At 38.5% G+C, this 17,393-nt stretch overlaps 1 protein-coding gene across 7 annotated transcripts in view; it reads right to left on the bottom strand.

Moving 5' to 3' along the window:
* LOC130931692 (E3 ubiquitin-protein ligase rnf213-alpha-like) overlaps positions 1 to 17,393 on the bottom strand; it is a 148,551-nt gene that overhangs the window by 58,838 nt on the left and 72,320 nt on the right. For all 7 annotated transcript variants that reach the window (XM_057860663.1, XM_057860659.1, XM_057860658.1 and 4 more), the window contains 8 exons: positions 13,884 to 13,979; positions 13,690 to 13,814; positions 13,509 to 13,625; positions 11,756 to 11,823; positions 9,172 to 9,331; positions 7,541 to 7,676; positions 7,274 to 7,456; positions 3,532 to 3,653 (listed from right to left, as the gene is read on the bottom strand). In XM_057860663.1, coding sequence (XP_057716646.1) covers positions 3,532 to 3,653; positions 7,274 to 7,456; positions 7,541 to 7,676; positions 9,172 to 9,331; positions 11,756 to 11,823; positions 13,509 to 13,625; positions 13,690 to 13,814; positions 13,884 to 13,979 — 1,007 coding nt within the window. The remainder of the gene's footprint in view (positions 1 to 3,531; positions 3,654 to 7,273; positions 7,457 to 7,540; positions 7,677 to 9,171; positions 9,332 to 11,755; positions 11,824 to 13,508; positions 13,626 to 13,689; positions 13,815 to 13,883; positions 13,980 to 17,393) is intronic.

Raw genomic sequence — 17,393 nt, forward strand, 5'->3', positions numbered from 1 at the left:
TATTTAGTTTTATTTGCTGTATTTATTGCTGTTTTTGTTAACTTTTATTTTGCAAATCATTGAAAAAATACAATTTTGAGTGAAAATCAGTTTTTGTATTTGTTATAGAAATAACTGTGCCAAAACAATTTTCTTTGCATTTCAGTAGTATAAGGAGGTTTGCCCCCCACCCCCAAAAAAAGAGAAAATAAACAAATAAACAAAATTTCTGGCTCCGTGGCAACCTTCTCGTCGGGGAGTTCCTGCAAGAATTTCTAGCCACTTTCACCCCGGATCATTAGTATATTTTAAATAAATAATGGACATACATTTGTTTGGCTACTGTATTAAGTAGTAATGCACGATGCATCGATAATCGCAATAACCCCGATTATCGTCAATACAGCGATCATCGTTCAATAATCGGATCGTATCACCCTGAATCGTGTAAAATAAACATGATAAAAACTTGAAGGAATAAATTGTTGTACAAGTTGTTTTTTTCTGTTTGCAAGTATTTTTTTTTTTTGTTCTACAGGTGTTTTTTCTTCACTACGGGTTAAAAATGACCAATTACAAGTGCACGTGTTTTGTCACATTCTTTTCGGGTTTTATGAGCCAAAAAAGATACTCGTAACCTAGTTTTAAAATAAAAAAATACCTGTAAAATGACTAATTTTAACTTGTAAAACAAATAAACAACAACTTGTGTTTCCAAATTTTGCGTTGTGAAATAAACATGAAAAAAACACAATGTAAAAAAAATGTTTTACAAGTGTTTTTTTTTGTCATTTACAAATGATTTTTTTGTTCTACGGGTGTTTTTTCTTTGCTAGAGGTTAAAAACAACCAATTACAACCTCACGAGTTTTGTCTCTTACAGTGGCGCCACCAGGGGGTGGCCAGAGGTGGCCGTGGCCACCCCTATAAATTGGTTGGCCACCCCACTGGCCACCCCGCTTGCCAGGATATCGTTAGATTGTTGTAGCATGAATTATGCATTTCATCCCAAATGAATGCATTTATTTTGTTTAGTTAAATGTAGGGCTGTCAAATTTATTGCATTAACAGGCGGTAATTTAAAAAAAAAAAAATAATCACGTGAAAATATTTATCGCAATTAACGCATTCGCAGTACGACTCATTCACGCATTGCCGCAAACAGCCTACAATGGCGCCGTTTTACTTCTATACAGAGTCAGTGTCAAGTGAGTGGAGTAGATAAAAGCATTCATTGGGGCCGTGCTTTTAATTGGCAGAAGCTTTGTCATCTCTCCCACATCAACTATAAATATTGTGGGAATCGACGTGGGGAAGCGACAGGAGTTGATGTTTTTCTTAACACCCTTTAGTTTACCCAACGCAGAGAAGTTATACCATTTGCAGTCAACACACACAGTCATGGTTGCACCACTTTCCATCGTGCATTTGGGCAGAACAGTTAAGTCGCTACAGTATCATTTACTGAAAGCTCAACAAATACACGAGATGGCAATATTTAGTCACAATATACAAACTCACATTTATCCATTAAGAATTACAAGTCTTTCTATCCGTGGATCCCTTTCGCAGGAAGAATGTTAATAATGTTAATGCCATCTTGGGGATTTATTGTTATAATAAACAAATACAGTACTTATGTACAGTATGTTGAATATATATATCCATCTTGTCTTATTTTTCCATTACAACAATAATTTACAGAAAAATATGGCATATTTTAGAGATGGTTTGAATTGCAATTAATTACGACTAATTAATTCTTAAACTGTGATTAACTCGATTAAAAAAATTTAATCGTTTGACACCTCTAGTTAAATGTACACCTTATGCCTAATATATACATAACACAATAAAACAGAATTGTTGCGGAACTCAAAATGTTGACTGGACAATTATGGACGATGCACATTAAATCATTAGTAACATCAAATATTACACAATACACCAAAGTATATCAGTAGCCGTGTCCTTAAGTCTTTCTGATAGTTTTCCCCTTGACCTTTTTACTGCAATAATATAATGAAAACCTGAAATTATGGCTTTTAGTTTTGGCCACCCCAAGATTTTAAGTGGCCCCGTCTGGCCACCCCTATGAAAAAATTCTGGAGGCGCCACTGGTCTCTCCCTTGTCGCGTTTTCAGAGACAAAAGTCACTAGTAACCACAGATGGAAAAAACTACTTGTACATCGAAATAATCTGTTGTAAAACACAAACACAAAAATATCATCCCAAGTTGTGGCCAGAAAAAGACGTTAAGAACACAATCAAGTGAATAGTTCTTCGGGTGTTTTTTCTTTAACCCTTGTGCCACATATTACATTATATGTAATTTTTTGATAGTTTTTGTTTTTACATCAAAGAGAAAGCATAGGGAAAAAAAAACAGTATGAATGTTAAATATTTCCTAGGTTCTTAAAACAGGCAGACGTTCCAAATGCAACTTTGCCGTCATTTCTAAACCTTTGCATTAAGTAGCCAAAGAACTTGAAAGCACGTGACTCAAAATTACAAAATATGTAAATATTGACTACTAATTCATAAATTTTGATTTATTGTACACCTGACGTATTTATTTTATTGCAGTTTTCGTGATTTTCGTATCAATCCTGTCAACGACGGTAAAATAACATGCGAGACGGATATAGTGTATTTAAACCCCTAACCCTACAGGTGGCGCAAGAGACCACTAAATGATTTTGCATACTGTTTAAAAGGTGGATTTTTCGCTACTTTTGGTATTGCCATGCTTGCTGATGGTTGCTCGCGCCTGGCCGTGAAGAACTATTCAATAGATCGTGTTCTTACGTCTTTTTTTTTTTTTTGACCACGATTTGGAATGATATTTTTGTGTTTGTGTTTTACAACAGATTATTTCGATGTACAAGTAGTTTTTTTCGTCTGTGGTTACAAGTGACTTTTGTCTCTGAAAACGCGACAAGGGGGAGACAAAACTCGTGAGGTTGTAATTGGTGGTTTTTAACCTGTAGCAAGGAAAAAACACCCGTAGAACAAAAAAATCACTTGTAAATGGAACAAAAAACACTTGTAGAATTTTTTTTTTTACATTGTGTTTTTTTCATGTTTATTTCACAACGCAAATTTGGAAAGACAAGTTGTTGTTTTTTTGTTTTACAAGTTAAAATGAGTCATTTTACAGGTATTTTTTTATTTTAAAACTAGAGTACGAGTATATTTTTTGGCTCATAAAACTCGACAAGAATGTGACAAAACTTGTGCACTTGTAATTGGTCATTTTTAACCCATAGTGAAGAAAAAACACCTGTAGAAAAAAAAAACTTGCAAACAGAAAAAAACAATTGGTAGAACAATTTATTCCTTCGAGTTTTTTTCATGTTTATTTTACAATGCCAAATTTGGAAATACAAGTGTTTTTTTTTTAGTTAAAATTGGTCATTTTACAGGGATAATTTTCATTTTACAACCTCACTTCTTTTGGCACTATTCTATCTCCATATTTTGCTTTTTAAATGCCAAGTCCATTTTAAAGGAAGTTCGTTTGAACTTTTACTTGAGTATTTTTACCTTACCTTCATTTTGAAGCACGTGAACCCAGTGCTCCTCCAAGTAGTCCTTTATCCTCCCACTGAAAGGCATGCTCAAAGTGAAGTTCTTGCCTTGGTTTCTTACAAGAATTGTTCTCGTTTCTGATCTGTTGGTGGGGCAGACAGAGAGTCAAAAATTCCTGCAGTATGCAAAGGACAGATTCCAGAGTTGAACATTCCGAAATCTACTGGTGCACGATAATTATCTGTCCGATAATAGGAATTATGACGTCATCCCGATAAATCCAATAACATTTATAATAGGACCGATAATTTGTATTGTTGTGGCTTCACAGTTTACACAGTCGTATGGGAAATCAGTTGACCATTTGCGGGGCATTGCTCCCACCTGCTGGTCAGAATAATTTACTGCATCTATTTTTTGTTACAATAGTTTGGTTCAATCACTTGCACATTGCGGTGTCTAGCGGTAGCATTGACAGTCGTGAATGCTTTCTGTTACGTTTCCGCCTCGGAAATATATGTAAGTTTATAGTAAGTATAGTAAGTAATATGTAAGTATGTAAGTATATGTTTACTATAACATATGGATGTGCAATATATGTTTACTTCTGTGGTGAAGGGTCATATGTACAGAACTTCATAAGTTGTGTTATAGAAGCCAGCCAATGCTTTAGTAGCTCAAGCTAGTGTGCTATGCTATATATATAATAGTTGTGTATATACAGTTGTGGTCAAAAGTTTACACACACTTGTGAAGAACATAATGTCATGGCTCTCTTGAGTTTCCAGTTATTTCTACAACTTTGTCATCTACATCTACTTCTTTGTCACAAAAAACATTGATGAAGTTTGGTTCTTTTGTGACTTTATTATGGGTGAACAGAAAAAAGTGATCAAATCTGCTGGGTCAAAAATATACATACAGCAGCGCTAATATTTGGTAACATGTCCCTAGGCCATTTTCACTTCAATTAGGCGCTTTTGGTAGCCATCCACAAGCTTCTGGTTGAATCTTTGACCACTCCTCTTGACAGAATTGGTGCAGTTCAGTTAAATTTGATGGCTTTCTGACATGGACTTGTTTCTTCAGCAGTGTCCACAAGTTCTCAATGAGATTTTGGGAAGGCCATTCGAAAACCTTAAATCTAGCCTGATTTAGCCATTCCATTACCACCTTTGATGTGTGTTTGGGGCTTCAGGCTGATGACTTAAGGTTATCTTGAAGAATTTGAAGGTAATCCTCCTTCTTGATTATCCCATTTACTCTCTGTAAAGCACCAGTTCCATTGGAAGCAAAACAGCCCCACAGCATAATACTACCACCACCGTGCTTGACGGTAGGCATGGTGTACTTGGGGTTAAAGGCCTCACCTTTTCTCCTCCAAACATATTGCTGGCCATTGTGGCCAAACAGCTCGATTTTTGTTTCGTCTGACCACAGAACTTTCCTCCAGAAGGTCTTATATTTGTCCATGTGATCAGCAGCAAACTTCAGTCGAGCCTTAAGGTGCCACTTTTGGAGCAAGGGCTTCCTTCTTGCACGGCAGCCTCTAAGTCCATGGAGATGCAAAACACGCTTGACTGTGGACACTGACATCTGTGTTCCAGCAGCTTCTAATTCTTGGCAGATCTGCTTTTTGGTGATTCTCGGTTGAATCTTCACCCTTCTGACCAATTTTCTCTCAGCAGCAGGTGATAGCTTGCGTTTTCTTCCTGATCGTGCCAGTGGCAAAACAGTGCCATGCACTTTATACTTCCAAACAATTGTTTGCACTGTTGCTCTTGGGACCTGCAGCTGCTTTGAAATGGCTCCAAGTGACTTTCCTGACTCGTTCAAGTCAATGATTCGCTTTTTCAGATCCATGCTGAATGTATGTATTTAGGGCTGTCCCAAACGACTAATTTTCTCCCGATTAGTCAGCCGACTATTTTTACGATTAGTCGACTAATCTAATAATTTCATTCATTCATTCATTCATTTTCCATGCCGCTTTTCCTCACGAGGGTCGCGGAGGTGCTGGAGCCTATCCCAGCTAACTACGAGCAGTAGGCAGGGGACACCCTGAACTGGTTGCCAGCCAATTGCAGGGCACAAGGAGACACACAACCATTCACGCACACACTCATACCTACGGACAATTTAGAGTGTTCAAGTACAAATAAACACGTAAATAACAATAATAAATCACAAATAAACAATGAGTTCAAATGCTGATAGAATTAACTAGTGTAGCATCCCGATTGAAAAGATGGTCTCTTAAACTGATGGTTTACAACTTTTATTCCATCCTTGATGTAATCACACTGTAAAAGCTACAGTGCACACATATAAAACAACACAATTAGAAATTAACGAAAACTTTTCACCTTTTTCCTTTTAAACCTATTTATATATCAATGAATTGCCTATATGAATTGCCTTTACCTTAATTTATTACCTTATCATTGACAATCTCTCCCTCAAGTGCAATCACTGTATATACTGTATATATTTATGACCTTTTAACCTAATATAATTTTCTATACCATAAAATAAACCATAACATGAAATAAACCTTTCAGTTGGCATTAAGAACAATACTAATAGCATTTATAGGCCCATTGTCAATGAAATATTATTATTTAGTAAGGCGACAGCACCCTCTGGTGTACAAAAAAATGAAAAAAAAAAATGTACAAACTGGGTTACGGCGCTTGAGGTGTTTATTCACGGCCGACGTGCAACCAAGCTTGGCATTGAAGAGACAGGACGGAAGAGTGGTCGCTCCTTTGTTTCTTTGAAATAAGTCAATGTTTTGGACACTCTGGTGCGCATTTTTGGCTTTGTGACGCTTTCCCCGCTTGCATACAGAGCATCCGACATTCTGAACTTTTCGCGCATATATTTTTTTAACCCTTCATTAACAGTCGACGGGATGTTGTGCTCGTCGACGGATTTACGTCATCGATGACGTCGACTATGTCGACTAGTCGGGACAGCTCTATATGTATTGCTGTATGTATATTTTTGACCCAGCAGATTTGATCACTTTTTCTATTGAAACATAATAAAGTCATAAAAGAACCAAACTTCATGAATGTTTTTTTTTTTACAAAGAAGTATCTGTTCCAATCACTCTATCAGAGAAAAATCAGAGGTGTAGAAATAACTGGAAACTCAAGAGAGCCATGACATTATTTTCTTCAGAAGTGTATGTAAACTTTTGACCACAACTGTAAGTGCATCGTGCAGTTTGATGTGTATTGAGTATTGAATATGTGCATTTTTCTGTTGTACTTTCACAATATTAAGACGAGTGTCTTCCCATAAAAGCAAGAAAAGACCAAGCCTTGTGGTTTATGGAAGTGCATTCATTCTTAGCTGGCTGTCGGGCAGTGCAGAAGTGAAACGCGCTGTTTTGTTCATGTCATTATGAAAAATCTGATGTGATCAAAAGCAAATCTATGTTGAATTCACCACTACTTTTTTTTTTTTTTTTTTTTTTTTTTTTTTAAACCTCCAGGTGTTCAAAAACTCAGGTTATACATTTAAAAATGTATATATTCATTATCGGTTATCAATATCGGCTTTGAGGAGCAGGAAGTTATCGATATCGGTATCGTTTTTTTAAAAAATGGATATCTTTCACCCCTACCGAAATCAATAAAATACATCAATAATATGCCAATAAAAAGTGCATTATATGTTGACTTTTGTTTCGAACATCGTTGTGCTTGATTCTTAGATGTTATAACGTGCTGTCTGCTAAGTGGTTCCACATACTCAAGTGATGGCAGTGGAATTTCCAGCAGCTTATCACTGGCAAAGATGTGTAACCACAGTTTCCTCACAGAGACACTACAGTCTCTCTTCAAGAGGTCCAGGTTTCGGTCAGCGTCAATCACTGAAAGTAGTTGAGCCAAGATGGGGGTCACCACAGCCTGGATGCGCTTCCATAAAGTGTGGCTGTAGTGGCACAAAAAAAAAAAAAAAAAGTTGTCATTTCAAGAGGGGAACCCATATGTTGTCTTGTAAAGAGGTGCCACTCACCAAAATGTACCTCCTTCCTGTAACGCGTCAATACTAGAAGCCACTTTGACAGCCCAATCCTTTTCAGCAGATAATAAGTGGCTTTCACTTGCGAGCATCAAGTAAAGGCGCTTCTTCACAATTTGCAGGAAGTCACCTGCCAAGAGTAAATTAGTGGAGAGGTGTCAAATGTACGGAAGTGGCTCTCGCTCTTTACTGACGTAATTGCTGCATGAATTCGTAATTCAAATGACATTATCTCCCGTTTTACTTGTTCGATTGACTTCAAATAAAAACTGGTGTGGACATCAACTTCCGTACTTACAAACGAGAGCAACCAGGGGCACGTAGGTGACTTAATTACAGCGTGACGAGGCTTCAAAGATGATATGCGTAAAGTGTTAAAGGGTGTGTTAAAGGGTTAACAAACTAAATTCAATTGATGACAAACTAAATTCAATAAATTCTTGACAAACTGGATTCAAGCTGATTTTAAAAAAGGAAAATTTCCACACCAACTAACATATGTAGGATACCAAAAAATGCCGTCATTGTTTGGAATTCATTATTTGAATAGGTGAAGGTCGCTCATTGAGGCCGGGTAAATCCCGTATTTCTTACGGAGTGAACTGGGACCTCACGTCGGAGCTAAGATAAGTTAATTTTCAGCACTACTGTGAGATGTGCTTTAATGCTTTTGCACAATAACATTATTAACAATATTCACAATAACAGTATTTACAATAATTAAAGCAATTATGTGTGTTTAAAACTAGGTGTTATGATTATGTTTTCTCATATAACAGTTTATTCGCCTGTGCTTTAGTGTTTACACAATGAAAAGAGTAAGGTTTCTGTTTTCAGTAAACGTTACCATAATGTTTCATTCTGGTTTCTGTTCTCAGTAAAGAATACCTTAGCAGCTAAACAAAACTTACGCATGTGCAATGAATGCTCTCCCACTTTTCAATAAAAGGCTGCGTTCCTCAGGGGGTGGGCAGAGAAGCTTGTTGTGAGCCACCCGCTCCGCATCAACCTTCCTCCTGACGGCCGTTAGCGTAAAAACGTATCTCCGTCTCCTGTCTGATCCTTGTCTTCGTCCTCCTCTAGGTCTTTATTATTTTGCTAGATACAAGTAAGTTTAGACCTAACAACTACACTGACACAAGATACCAACCTTCCTTTGAGAAGTACTTTGTCACATCCTGTTGGCCTTTTCTACCAATCTCCTGTTTTGCTTGCTTTTCTTTCCTCTTTTGAAAACCCTATTTTTGTTTTGAAAACATTTCTGCAGTACCGCGCGCCGCACACTAAATGCGCACCGCTGTTCCCGGTCTGATCGAAGGAAAGGCGGACCAAACCGTTTAATGAAAATATAGGGGTTGGGGTGGGGGGGTGGCAATTCATATGCTCTCTGGGTGTTTACTTTTTGCCAAAAACAAAACAAGAAAAAGAAACCCTTCGTTTTATTCCTATTAAAATATAATAAATAATATTAAAATTTGCAAACGATTACCTAATGTTCTAATTTTCTTTGTGGGGCCCCATCAGGACATTGGCCCTTAGAATCAGTATCACTTTTCATCAATACAGCGCCCCTGATGAGCGCTGATGCTACCCGGAGAGAGAGAGACAAAGTAAGCGGAACCTACATGTTATTTGGTCGCTGTCGCTGAGAAACAACAGAAGAGTCTCAAGTCTTTCAGTCCCGCGGGATCCATGGCCTTGCTGATCCCTGAGCATGCCTACCGCACTTTGCGCGCAGCTTTTCACCAGTGCTGTCGTGTCCAGTGCAGCGTCATCCTCTTCGTACTATACAATGACATCACAGTCAAGAAAAAGCCAAGCACGTGTCCATCGTGTGAATCCAGCATACTTCATAATGTATTGACGGCTCAGTTAGGTAATGCACTGCGCCTCGCATTCAAGTAGGGGGCCGCACACATCAAGAGGAGCAATTCACAAACACGCACGCAGCTATCTAACGCCGGATTTCTGTTGAAAAAGTATGAAAACTGTACCGCATACAAACAGGAAGGATTGTCACAGGAGTGATTTGTTCGAGGATTCAAGGTAATTATTCTATTTATTATATATATATATATATATATATTATATATTCGAATTATTCTATTTTTCGTACCATGCATGCATTTTGAAAGGTTGTGAAAAAAATCAATAGGAGAGATTAGCCGCTAATGCTTGGGCGTCATAGTTCGACATATTTACGTAAAATAAATGTTAACTGCACGTTTTTTTTTTTTTTTTTGCTTTAACCAAGAATCGAGACTGTTTTACGTCCATATCTATATAGACCCCAATCACGTGATGTCACAACTCCGCCCCCCTGACTGGTGCCGCCATATTGTCCGTCAGCTCATCGTGTTTACATATTACCGCTACGTACATTCCTCCTATTACTGTGCGTTTTTCTGCTTGTCTAAGGAATCGCCGCCAAGTAAACAAACCCAAAAACCTTCCTGACAATCATTAACATTGATTAATCAAAATGGTTAAGGCATGTGTGGCGGTTGGTTGCAGTAACAGAGAAGATAAAATGGTCATTTTAGTAGTTGCTGTGTGCCCATTGTTTAAGGGCAAATCTCGAAAGCAGCACGGTTTGTTTATCTCGGTCAATGATGCGTTTGTGTCGACAGCAGCGAAAACATTAATATGATGCCAACACGATCGCAGACATCATCAGACGGACGCTACGAAGCTCGTCGCCACGGTCGCGCAGCAAGAAGATGAGCGCAACAACAGGTGTTGTGCCGAAAAATAGCCGTGAATATGTATTATTTTACTCTGCTTGAACTAATAAATGTCATACCTGTGTGATTGTAATTAGGATATGGTCGTGAAAACCTGTAGACTAATACATTTCTGTTCAAAGATGGTTATGTGGCCCAGTCCACAATTTGTTACTAAAATACAGTACTAATATTTTATGTAATTTAATTATTTAAACCGATGTTAAGAGTCGTAAATCCATTACTGTAATGCGTCCATGAAAACATTTGATGTTTTCACGTCAATAAAGTGCTATAAATAAGCGCTCCCGGCAGGGGGAACATTTCACGCGAGGCAGCTATTTTTCGGCACACACCGGCCCATTGTCGATCAAATTTAATTTTACAATCGTGACAACGGTGACGCTCAGCTGACCAAATGTTGGTTTATATTCGGGCCGGTGCCGATTTTGGGTACCCAACTCCTCATCGTGACATAACTGGAGTATGATTGGAAATTTTGTGGTCTCAGGACGAGCTCTGACGCACGGGACGGGAAGAAATATCACATTGGGCATTAAATATGGATCTGGCGACTGGATCGACCGAAGCTTTTCCAAATAATGGCTTTTATGCAACTCATCTAATGAGTTTAGAGCGTCTGAAAGCACCGGGGGTTCCATAATTTGCAAGTGAATCCACCTTTAGAAACTACGATCAATGACAATACGGACACACAATGACGGACAATATGGCGGCACAATACAGCGATCACGTGACGTTGGTGATTCGGGTCTATAGAATTCAGGGATTTAAGCATTTATTCACAAGAATTTTCACCGGAAAAGCCATTTACATCAGGCGGCCGCTAGCTACATTTACAAACAGACTAGCATTGTACTTTGACATATTTACGTAAAATAAATGCTAACTGCACGGTTTATGCTTTTAACCAAGAATCGAGACTGTTTTACGTCCATATCTATAAGGAATTTGGGGATTTAAGCATTTATTCACAAGAATTTTCACCAGAAAAGCTCTGTTTAAATCAGGCGGCCGCTAGCTACATTCAATAACAGACTAGCATTGTACTTTGACAAATTTATGTAAAATAAATGCTAATTGCACGTTTTTTTTTTTTTTTTTTTTTGCTTTTAACCAAGAATCCAGACTGTTTTACATCCATATCTATAAGGAATTTGGGGATTTAAGAATTTATTCACAAGAATTTTCACTGGAAAAGCTCTGTTTACATCAGGCGGCCGCTAGCTACATTTACTAACAGATTAGCATTTTACTTAGACAAATTTACGTAAAATAAATGGTAACTGCACCTTTTTTTTGCTTTTAACAGTTTATGCATTTATTCACAAGAATTTTCAATGAAAAAAGCTCTTTGTCTGTGATTCCACTCGATCAACTTTGACGGCCTCTGCAACAATGCAGGCCCCCTACTTATCGGCCCTGTGCCTCGTCAATACATTATGAAGTCTATGAGCATACTCACGTCATCGCTCATGTCTGCTTCCTCCTCGTTCCCACCACGTGAATCGCCCATCTCACCCGTCTCCAGAGCTGTTAAGAGATTATATTTGATTATACAGTGCCTTGCAAAAGTATTCGGCCCCTGTGAATCTTGCAACCTTTCGCCACATTTCAGGCTTCAAACATAAAGATATGAAATCTAATTTTTTTGTCAAGAATCAACAACGAGTGGGACACAATCGTGAAGTGGAACAACATTTATTGGATGATTTAAACTTTTTTAACAAATAAAAAACTGAAAAGTGGGGCGTGCAATATTATTCGGCCCCTTTACTTTCAGTGCAGCAAACTCACTCCAGAAGTTCAGTGAGGATCTCTGAATGATCCAATGTTGTCCTAAATGACCGATGATGATAAATAGAATCCACCTGTGTGTAATCAAGTCTCCGTATAAATGCACCTGCTCTGTGATAGTCTCAGGGTTCTGTTTAAAGTGCAGAGAGCATTATGAAAACCAAGGAACACACCAGGCAGATCCGAGATACTGTTGTGGAGAAGTTTAAAGCCGGATTTGGATACAAAAAGATTTCCCAACCTTTAAACATCTCAAGGAGCACTTTGCAAGCCATCATATTGAAATGGAAGGAGCATCAGACCACTGCAAATCTACCAAGACCCGGCCGTCCTTCCGAACTTTGTTCTCAAACAAGGAGAAAACTGATCAGAGATGCAGCCAAGAGACCCATGATCACTCTGGATGAACTGCAGAGATCTACAGCTGAGGTGGGAGAGTCTGTCCATAGGACAACAATCAGTCGTACACTGCACAAATCTGGCCTTTATGGAAGAGTGGCAAGAAGAAAGCCATTTCTCAAAGATATCTATAAAAAGTCTCGTTTAAAGTTTGCCACAAGCCACCTGGGAGACACACCAAACATGTGGAAGAAGGTGCTCTGGTCAGATGAAACCAAAATTGAACTTTTTGGCCACAATGCAAAACGATATGTTTGGCGTAAAAGCAACACAGCTCATCACCCTGAACATACCATCCCCACTGTCAAACATGGTGGTGGCAGCATTATGGTTTGGGCCTGCTTTTCTTCAGCAGGGACAGGGAAGATGGTTAAAATCTACGGGAAGATGGATGCAGCCAAATACAGGAACATTCTGGAAGAAAACCTGTTGGTATATGCACAAGACCTGAGACTGGGACGGAGATTTATCTTCCAACAGGACAATGATCCAAAACATAAAGCCAAATCTACAATGGAATGGTTCAAAAATAAACGTATCCAGGTGTTAGAATGGCCAAGTCAAAGTCCAGACCTGAATCCAATCGAGAATCTGTGGAAAGAGCTGAAGACTGCTGTTCACAAACACTCTCCATCCAACCTCACTGAGCTCGAGCTGTTTTGCAAGGAAGAATGGGCAAGAATGTCAGTCTCTCGATGTGCAAAACTGATAGAAACATACCCCAAGCGACTTGCAGCTGTAATTGGAGCAAAAGGTGGCGCTACAAAGTATTAACGCAAGGGGGCCGAATAATATTGCACGCCCCACTTTTCAGTTTTTTATTTGTTAAAAAAGTTTAATTTATCCAATAAATTTTGTTCCACTTCACGATTGTGTCCCACTTCTTGACAAAAATTTTTAATTTTATATCTTTATGTTTGAAGCCTGAAATGTGGCGAAAGGTTGCAAGGTTCAAGGGGGCCGAATACTTTTGCAAGGCACTGTATATTTGATTGAAATGATATCCAATAAACGTCCCAAACCTTCAGGTTGGTTCGATTCAAACAGTTGACAAATTGTTGTGTTTAGCAAAGCTCGAACGCCCTTCGTGATGTCCTTCGGTCGTCTGAGGTCATCAATATGCACCGACGTCCAAGGTTCTGCCAATGATAACAAGTTTTGAAATGACTCTTCTGAGTTTTCTTGAACTTGAAGTGATCATACCTCCATGAAAACCAACATAGGAAGTCCCTCCTTGGATCCTCGGTAGCCGGGTAATGAAGTAAATAAACGCCCTGCAGGTCATACCCTCTTGGATGAGCTTGGTGACTTCATTTACGGCCGAATACCTACAATGAAGCCGCAGAACTCAGTATTGTACAATCGCAAAGTTCCTGGCGAAAATGGCGTTTGCTTACTTTGCAGATGCAACGAGATGGGCACTATGACTAGCTCCCTTGAATTCGCTTTGAATGATGAGGACTTTGTCTTCGGGTCCGGCTGTGAGGAAGTTTCTGCGGAAAAACAACACTGGGCTGCCTTCATCAGCTTGAAAGCACATTAAAAGTGAAATCTATACTTATACTAGTCTTTCTAAAAAATTAGCATGTTGTGATAAAGTTCAGGACTTTCATATATTTTAGATTCGTTACACACAACTGAAGTAGTTCAAGCCTTTTTGTTTTAATATTGATGATTTTGGCAAAAAAAGTCAAGAAAACCCAAAAATCCCTATCTCAAAAAACTAGCATATCATGAAAAGGTATTCTAAAGAAGCTACCAACCTAATCATCTGAATCCACGAATTAACTCAAAACTACTGGGAAAGATTCCTGAGGCTTTTAAAGGGATCCTCTATTTTTAAGACAAGTAATTCTTAAAAGATAAATGTTAGTATGAGTTATAATAATTTGATATTAAAACCCCTCTTAATGTTTTTGTTTTAATAAAGTTTGTAAAATTATTTTAAGTGATAGGTCGCCATTCTTGTTACGTCGCAGTGCGTGACGTCACTTGTCCCGTTGCCGAAATTCCAGCGTGTCCCTCGTTAGCTTTCCCAACATGTCGTCAGTTCTACCCTTGTTATTTGAACCAGATCTGAAAAGTACAGCATTTTCGGTCGTTCACAAGACGAGCTTCAGGGAAAAATGCTTGCAGCAAATACCTGATAAGACAAAAGTTGGGCAAAACTGGTGATGCGAGAGTGTATGCTGTTTGGAACTCCGGTTGGGAGCGAGAGTGTATGCTGTCCGGTTTTATTAGCAGATATTCAAGGTAAGCATATTGCGTTTTCAAACTTATCCCAATATAATTATGTAGATTGTTAGCATCCAGAGCTGTCGTGTGCTTACAGTACAGGCCAAAGAGCACACCTTGTGTAATCCATGTCTTGTACATTGTAACGCGTGGTAGCTAGGATACGTGTATAAAATTACCAAAAAGGGGAGAAGCTTCCACTTATGCACATTTATTCACAAAAAATAATATTTCCACCTTGACCACTCTTCACTCGGGAGTTCAGCAGTACGCAAACACGCGTTCCCTGACGAACTCCAACATTGTTGTAAGGTCTACGTCAGAGTCACTGTCGTCACTGTAGCGTGCCATGGTGCTTTAATTATTTAGTATGATTTGGGGAAAACTCCCACGAAGAATAGTCAACAAAAAAGATAGCAATACTAATCCAAATCCGCGTTTTTTACTCACTCGAGGATCCAGGAATTAGACCGATCCCATGGCAATATCGCAGCCGCGCTTAGGCCGTCGATTCCACAAAATAGACTGATCCGAAAAGCCGCTGTGGGACCGACGAATAAAAATAAATGGACAGATCCAAACCATTATTGCAGACGGGATGGGACCCTTACTTGACTGAGGATCCAGGAAAAATGTTCGGGCGCCAGTTGTAACGCGTGGTGGGTAGGATACATGCATACAGGGACCAAAAAGGGGGAGAAGCTTCCACTTATGCACATTTATTCACTAAAAATAATAATCCCACCTTGACCACTCACTTCACTCCCCTTTTTTCCATATGACTGGAAATTGCATCCAAAAGCAGCACATCGTGGCATTTTACTTCGCGAGTTTAGGCAGCAATAGGCAATTGTTGAACACGCTACACATTTGTAAAGATACCAATTACGTCATCACTGCGAGCCCGCAAACCATGGCGCCAACTAATGGTCAAAATATGGACTAAATATTATCAAATATTGCCATTGATTTAACATTTTATGTGTTTCTAACAACATATTTTAGTACGAGAACAAGTGTGGTTTATTAGAGCCTACATGTATTTAAATCAGAGGATCACTTTAAAAACAAATCCAATAAACAATAGTCACTTGAAATTTAAAAAAAAAAAAAAAAAAAAGGAATAATAGCTAATGTTAGAAATACAGTAGGGGTAGATGTGTGTATTTAAATTGTTAAGGAACAATTCATTTATTTTTTATACCCAACTTGCTTGCTAGTAGTTAACTTGACTATCCTATGGAACGTGATGTGGGCTTATTTGTCCTCATTGTATTAAAAAATTAATAAAATGGAGACTCACATTTAGGTTACAGTAATACTTCACTGTTGAATATGTCACTATGGTCATTTGACTTTTTTCATATAATGCGGTATGAACTTTGCTTTTCACAAACAAGATGTAGCTATAACTTTCCATTACAAAGCATAATCAATAGTGCTGCAAAGTTCTTTTTATGTGAGATGACAAAAACGCCATATTTATCGTTTCATATTGCACATCAGCCACTAATGGTTATATCGTCTCTGATTATCTATTAGCACCTACGTTACCTGGATAAGTCCTGCCTTTTGCAATCGCCCCTTCTAAAGTGCTTTGCTTTGCTTCGCTTCGGCGGTGTGCTCTTGTCTTTTCTCGTGTCCTCCTCAGCTTGAGCGGCATGTTTTTCATTTAATTCGTCGTGTGCTTCGGGATGCACGTTTCTTAAGTGTTTCGTGAGGCTTTTGGTATAACCAGAATATCTGACAGTTATGGCAAAAACTGCACTTAGCCTCGTTGCTATTTATTAAAATGAAATACGTCCAAACCAGACTTCTTTTACTATCCGTTGTCGATGCCGCAGCTATGCTACCACTAGCTTCCAAATGTTTGTTTGTTGTGACTGTGTTGGTGCCTCGTGAGAGGGGCGGAGGAAAAGCATGCTGATCGACATATGATAGGGACGTAAAAATGGGGGCGGGAGCAGACACCGGTGCACTGTTTACGTGCGTGTAGAACGCGAAAGGCAAAAAGTGCACAAAAATATACCCAAAAAAACAGACAAAGGAAATTTAATATATTTATTCCAAATATCGATACTTTTGCTTGGGGATCGATACCTAAAACTTAACGCGCTAGATCGAAATATCGATATTTTGGTATCGATCCGCCCATCCTTAGTCCAGATACACCTGATCCTCCTCATCTCGCCTCTATTAAAACCCTCTCTGTCTTCAGATCACTGCGAGTTTGTTAGCCTTTCAGCAGCATTTGAGCCTTTTTCCCCACCTTGATTAACTAAATTAAAGTTAATTAAACTTCATTTAAGATTTTGCCCAAGCCTGTACCTTGTCTGTGGTTCTGCCTGTTCTCTGCTGTATTTGTTTTGACTAGGGCTGTCAAAATGTCAAAATGAATTAATCGTAATTAATCGCAATTCAAACCATCTATAAAATATGCCATATTTTTCTGTAAATTATTGTCGGAATGGAAAGATAAGACACAAGATGGATATATACATTCAACATACGGTACATAAGGACTGTATATGTTTATTATAACAATAAATCAACAAGACGGCATTAACATTATTAACATTCTGTTAAAGCGATCCATGGATAGAGGGACTTGTAGTTCTTAAAAGAAAAATGTTAGTACAAGTTATAGAAATTTTATATTAAAACCCCTCTTA

This window comes from Corythoichthys intestinalis, chromosome 16 (assembly GCF_030265065.1).
Source record: "Corythoichthys intestinalis isolate RoL2023-P3 chromosome 16, ASM3026506v1, whole genome shotgun sequence".
NCBI lineage: Eukaryota > Metazoa > Chordata > Actinopteri > Syngnathiformes > Syngnathidae > Corythoichthys > Corythoichthys intestinalis.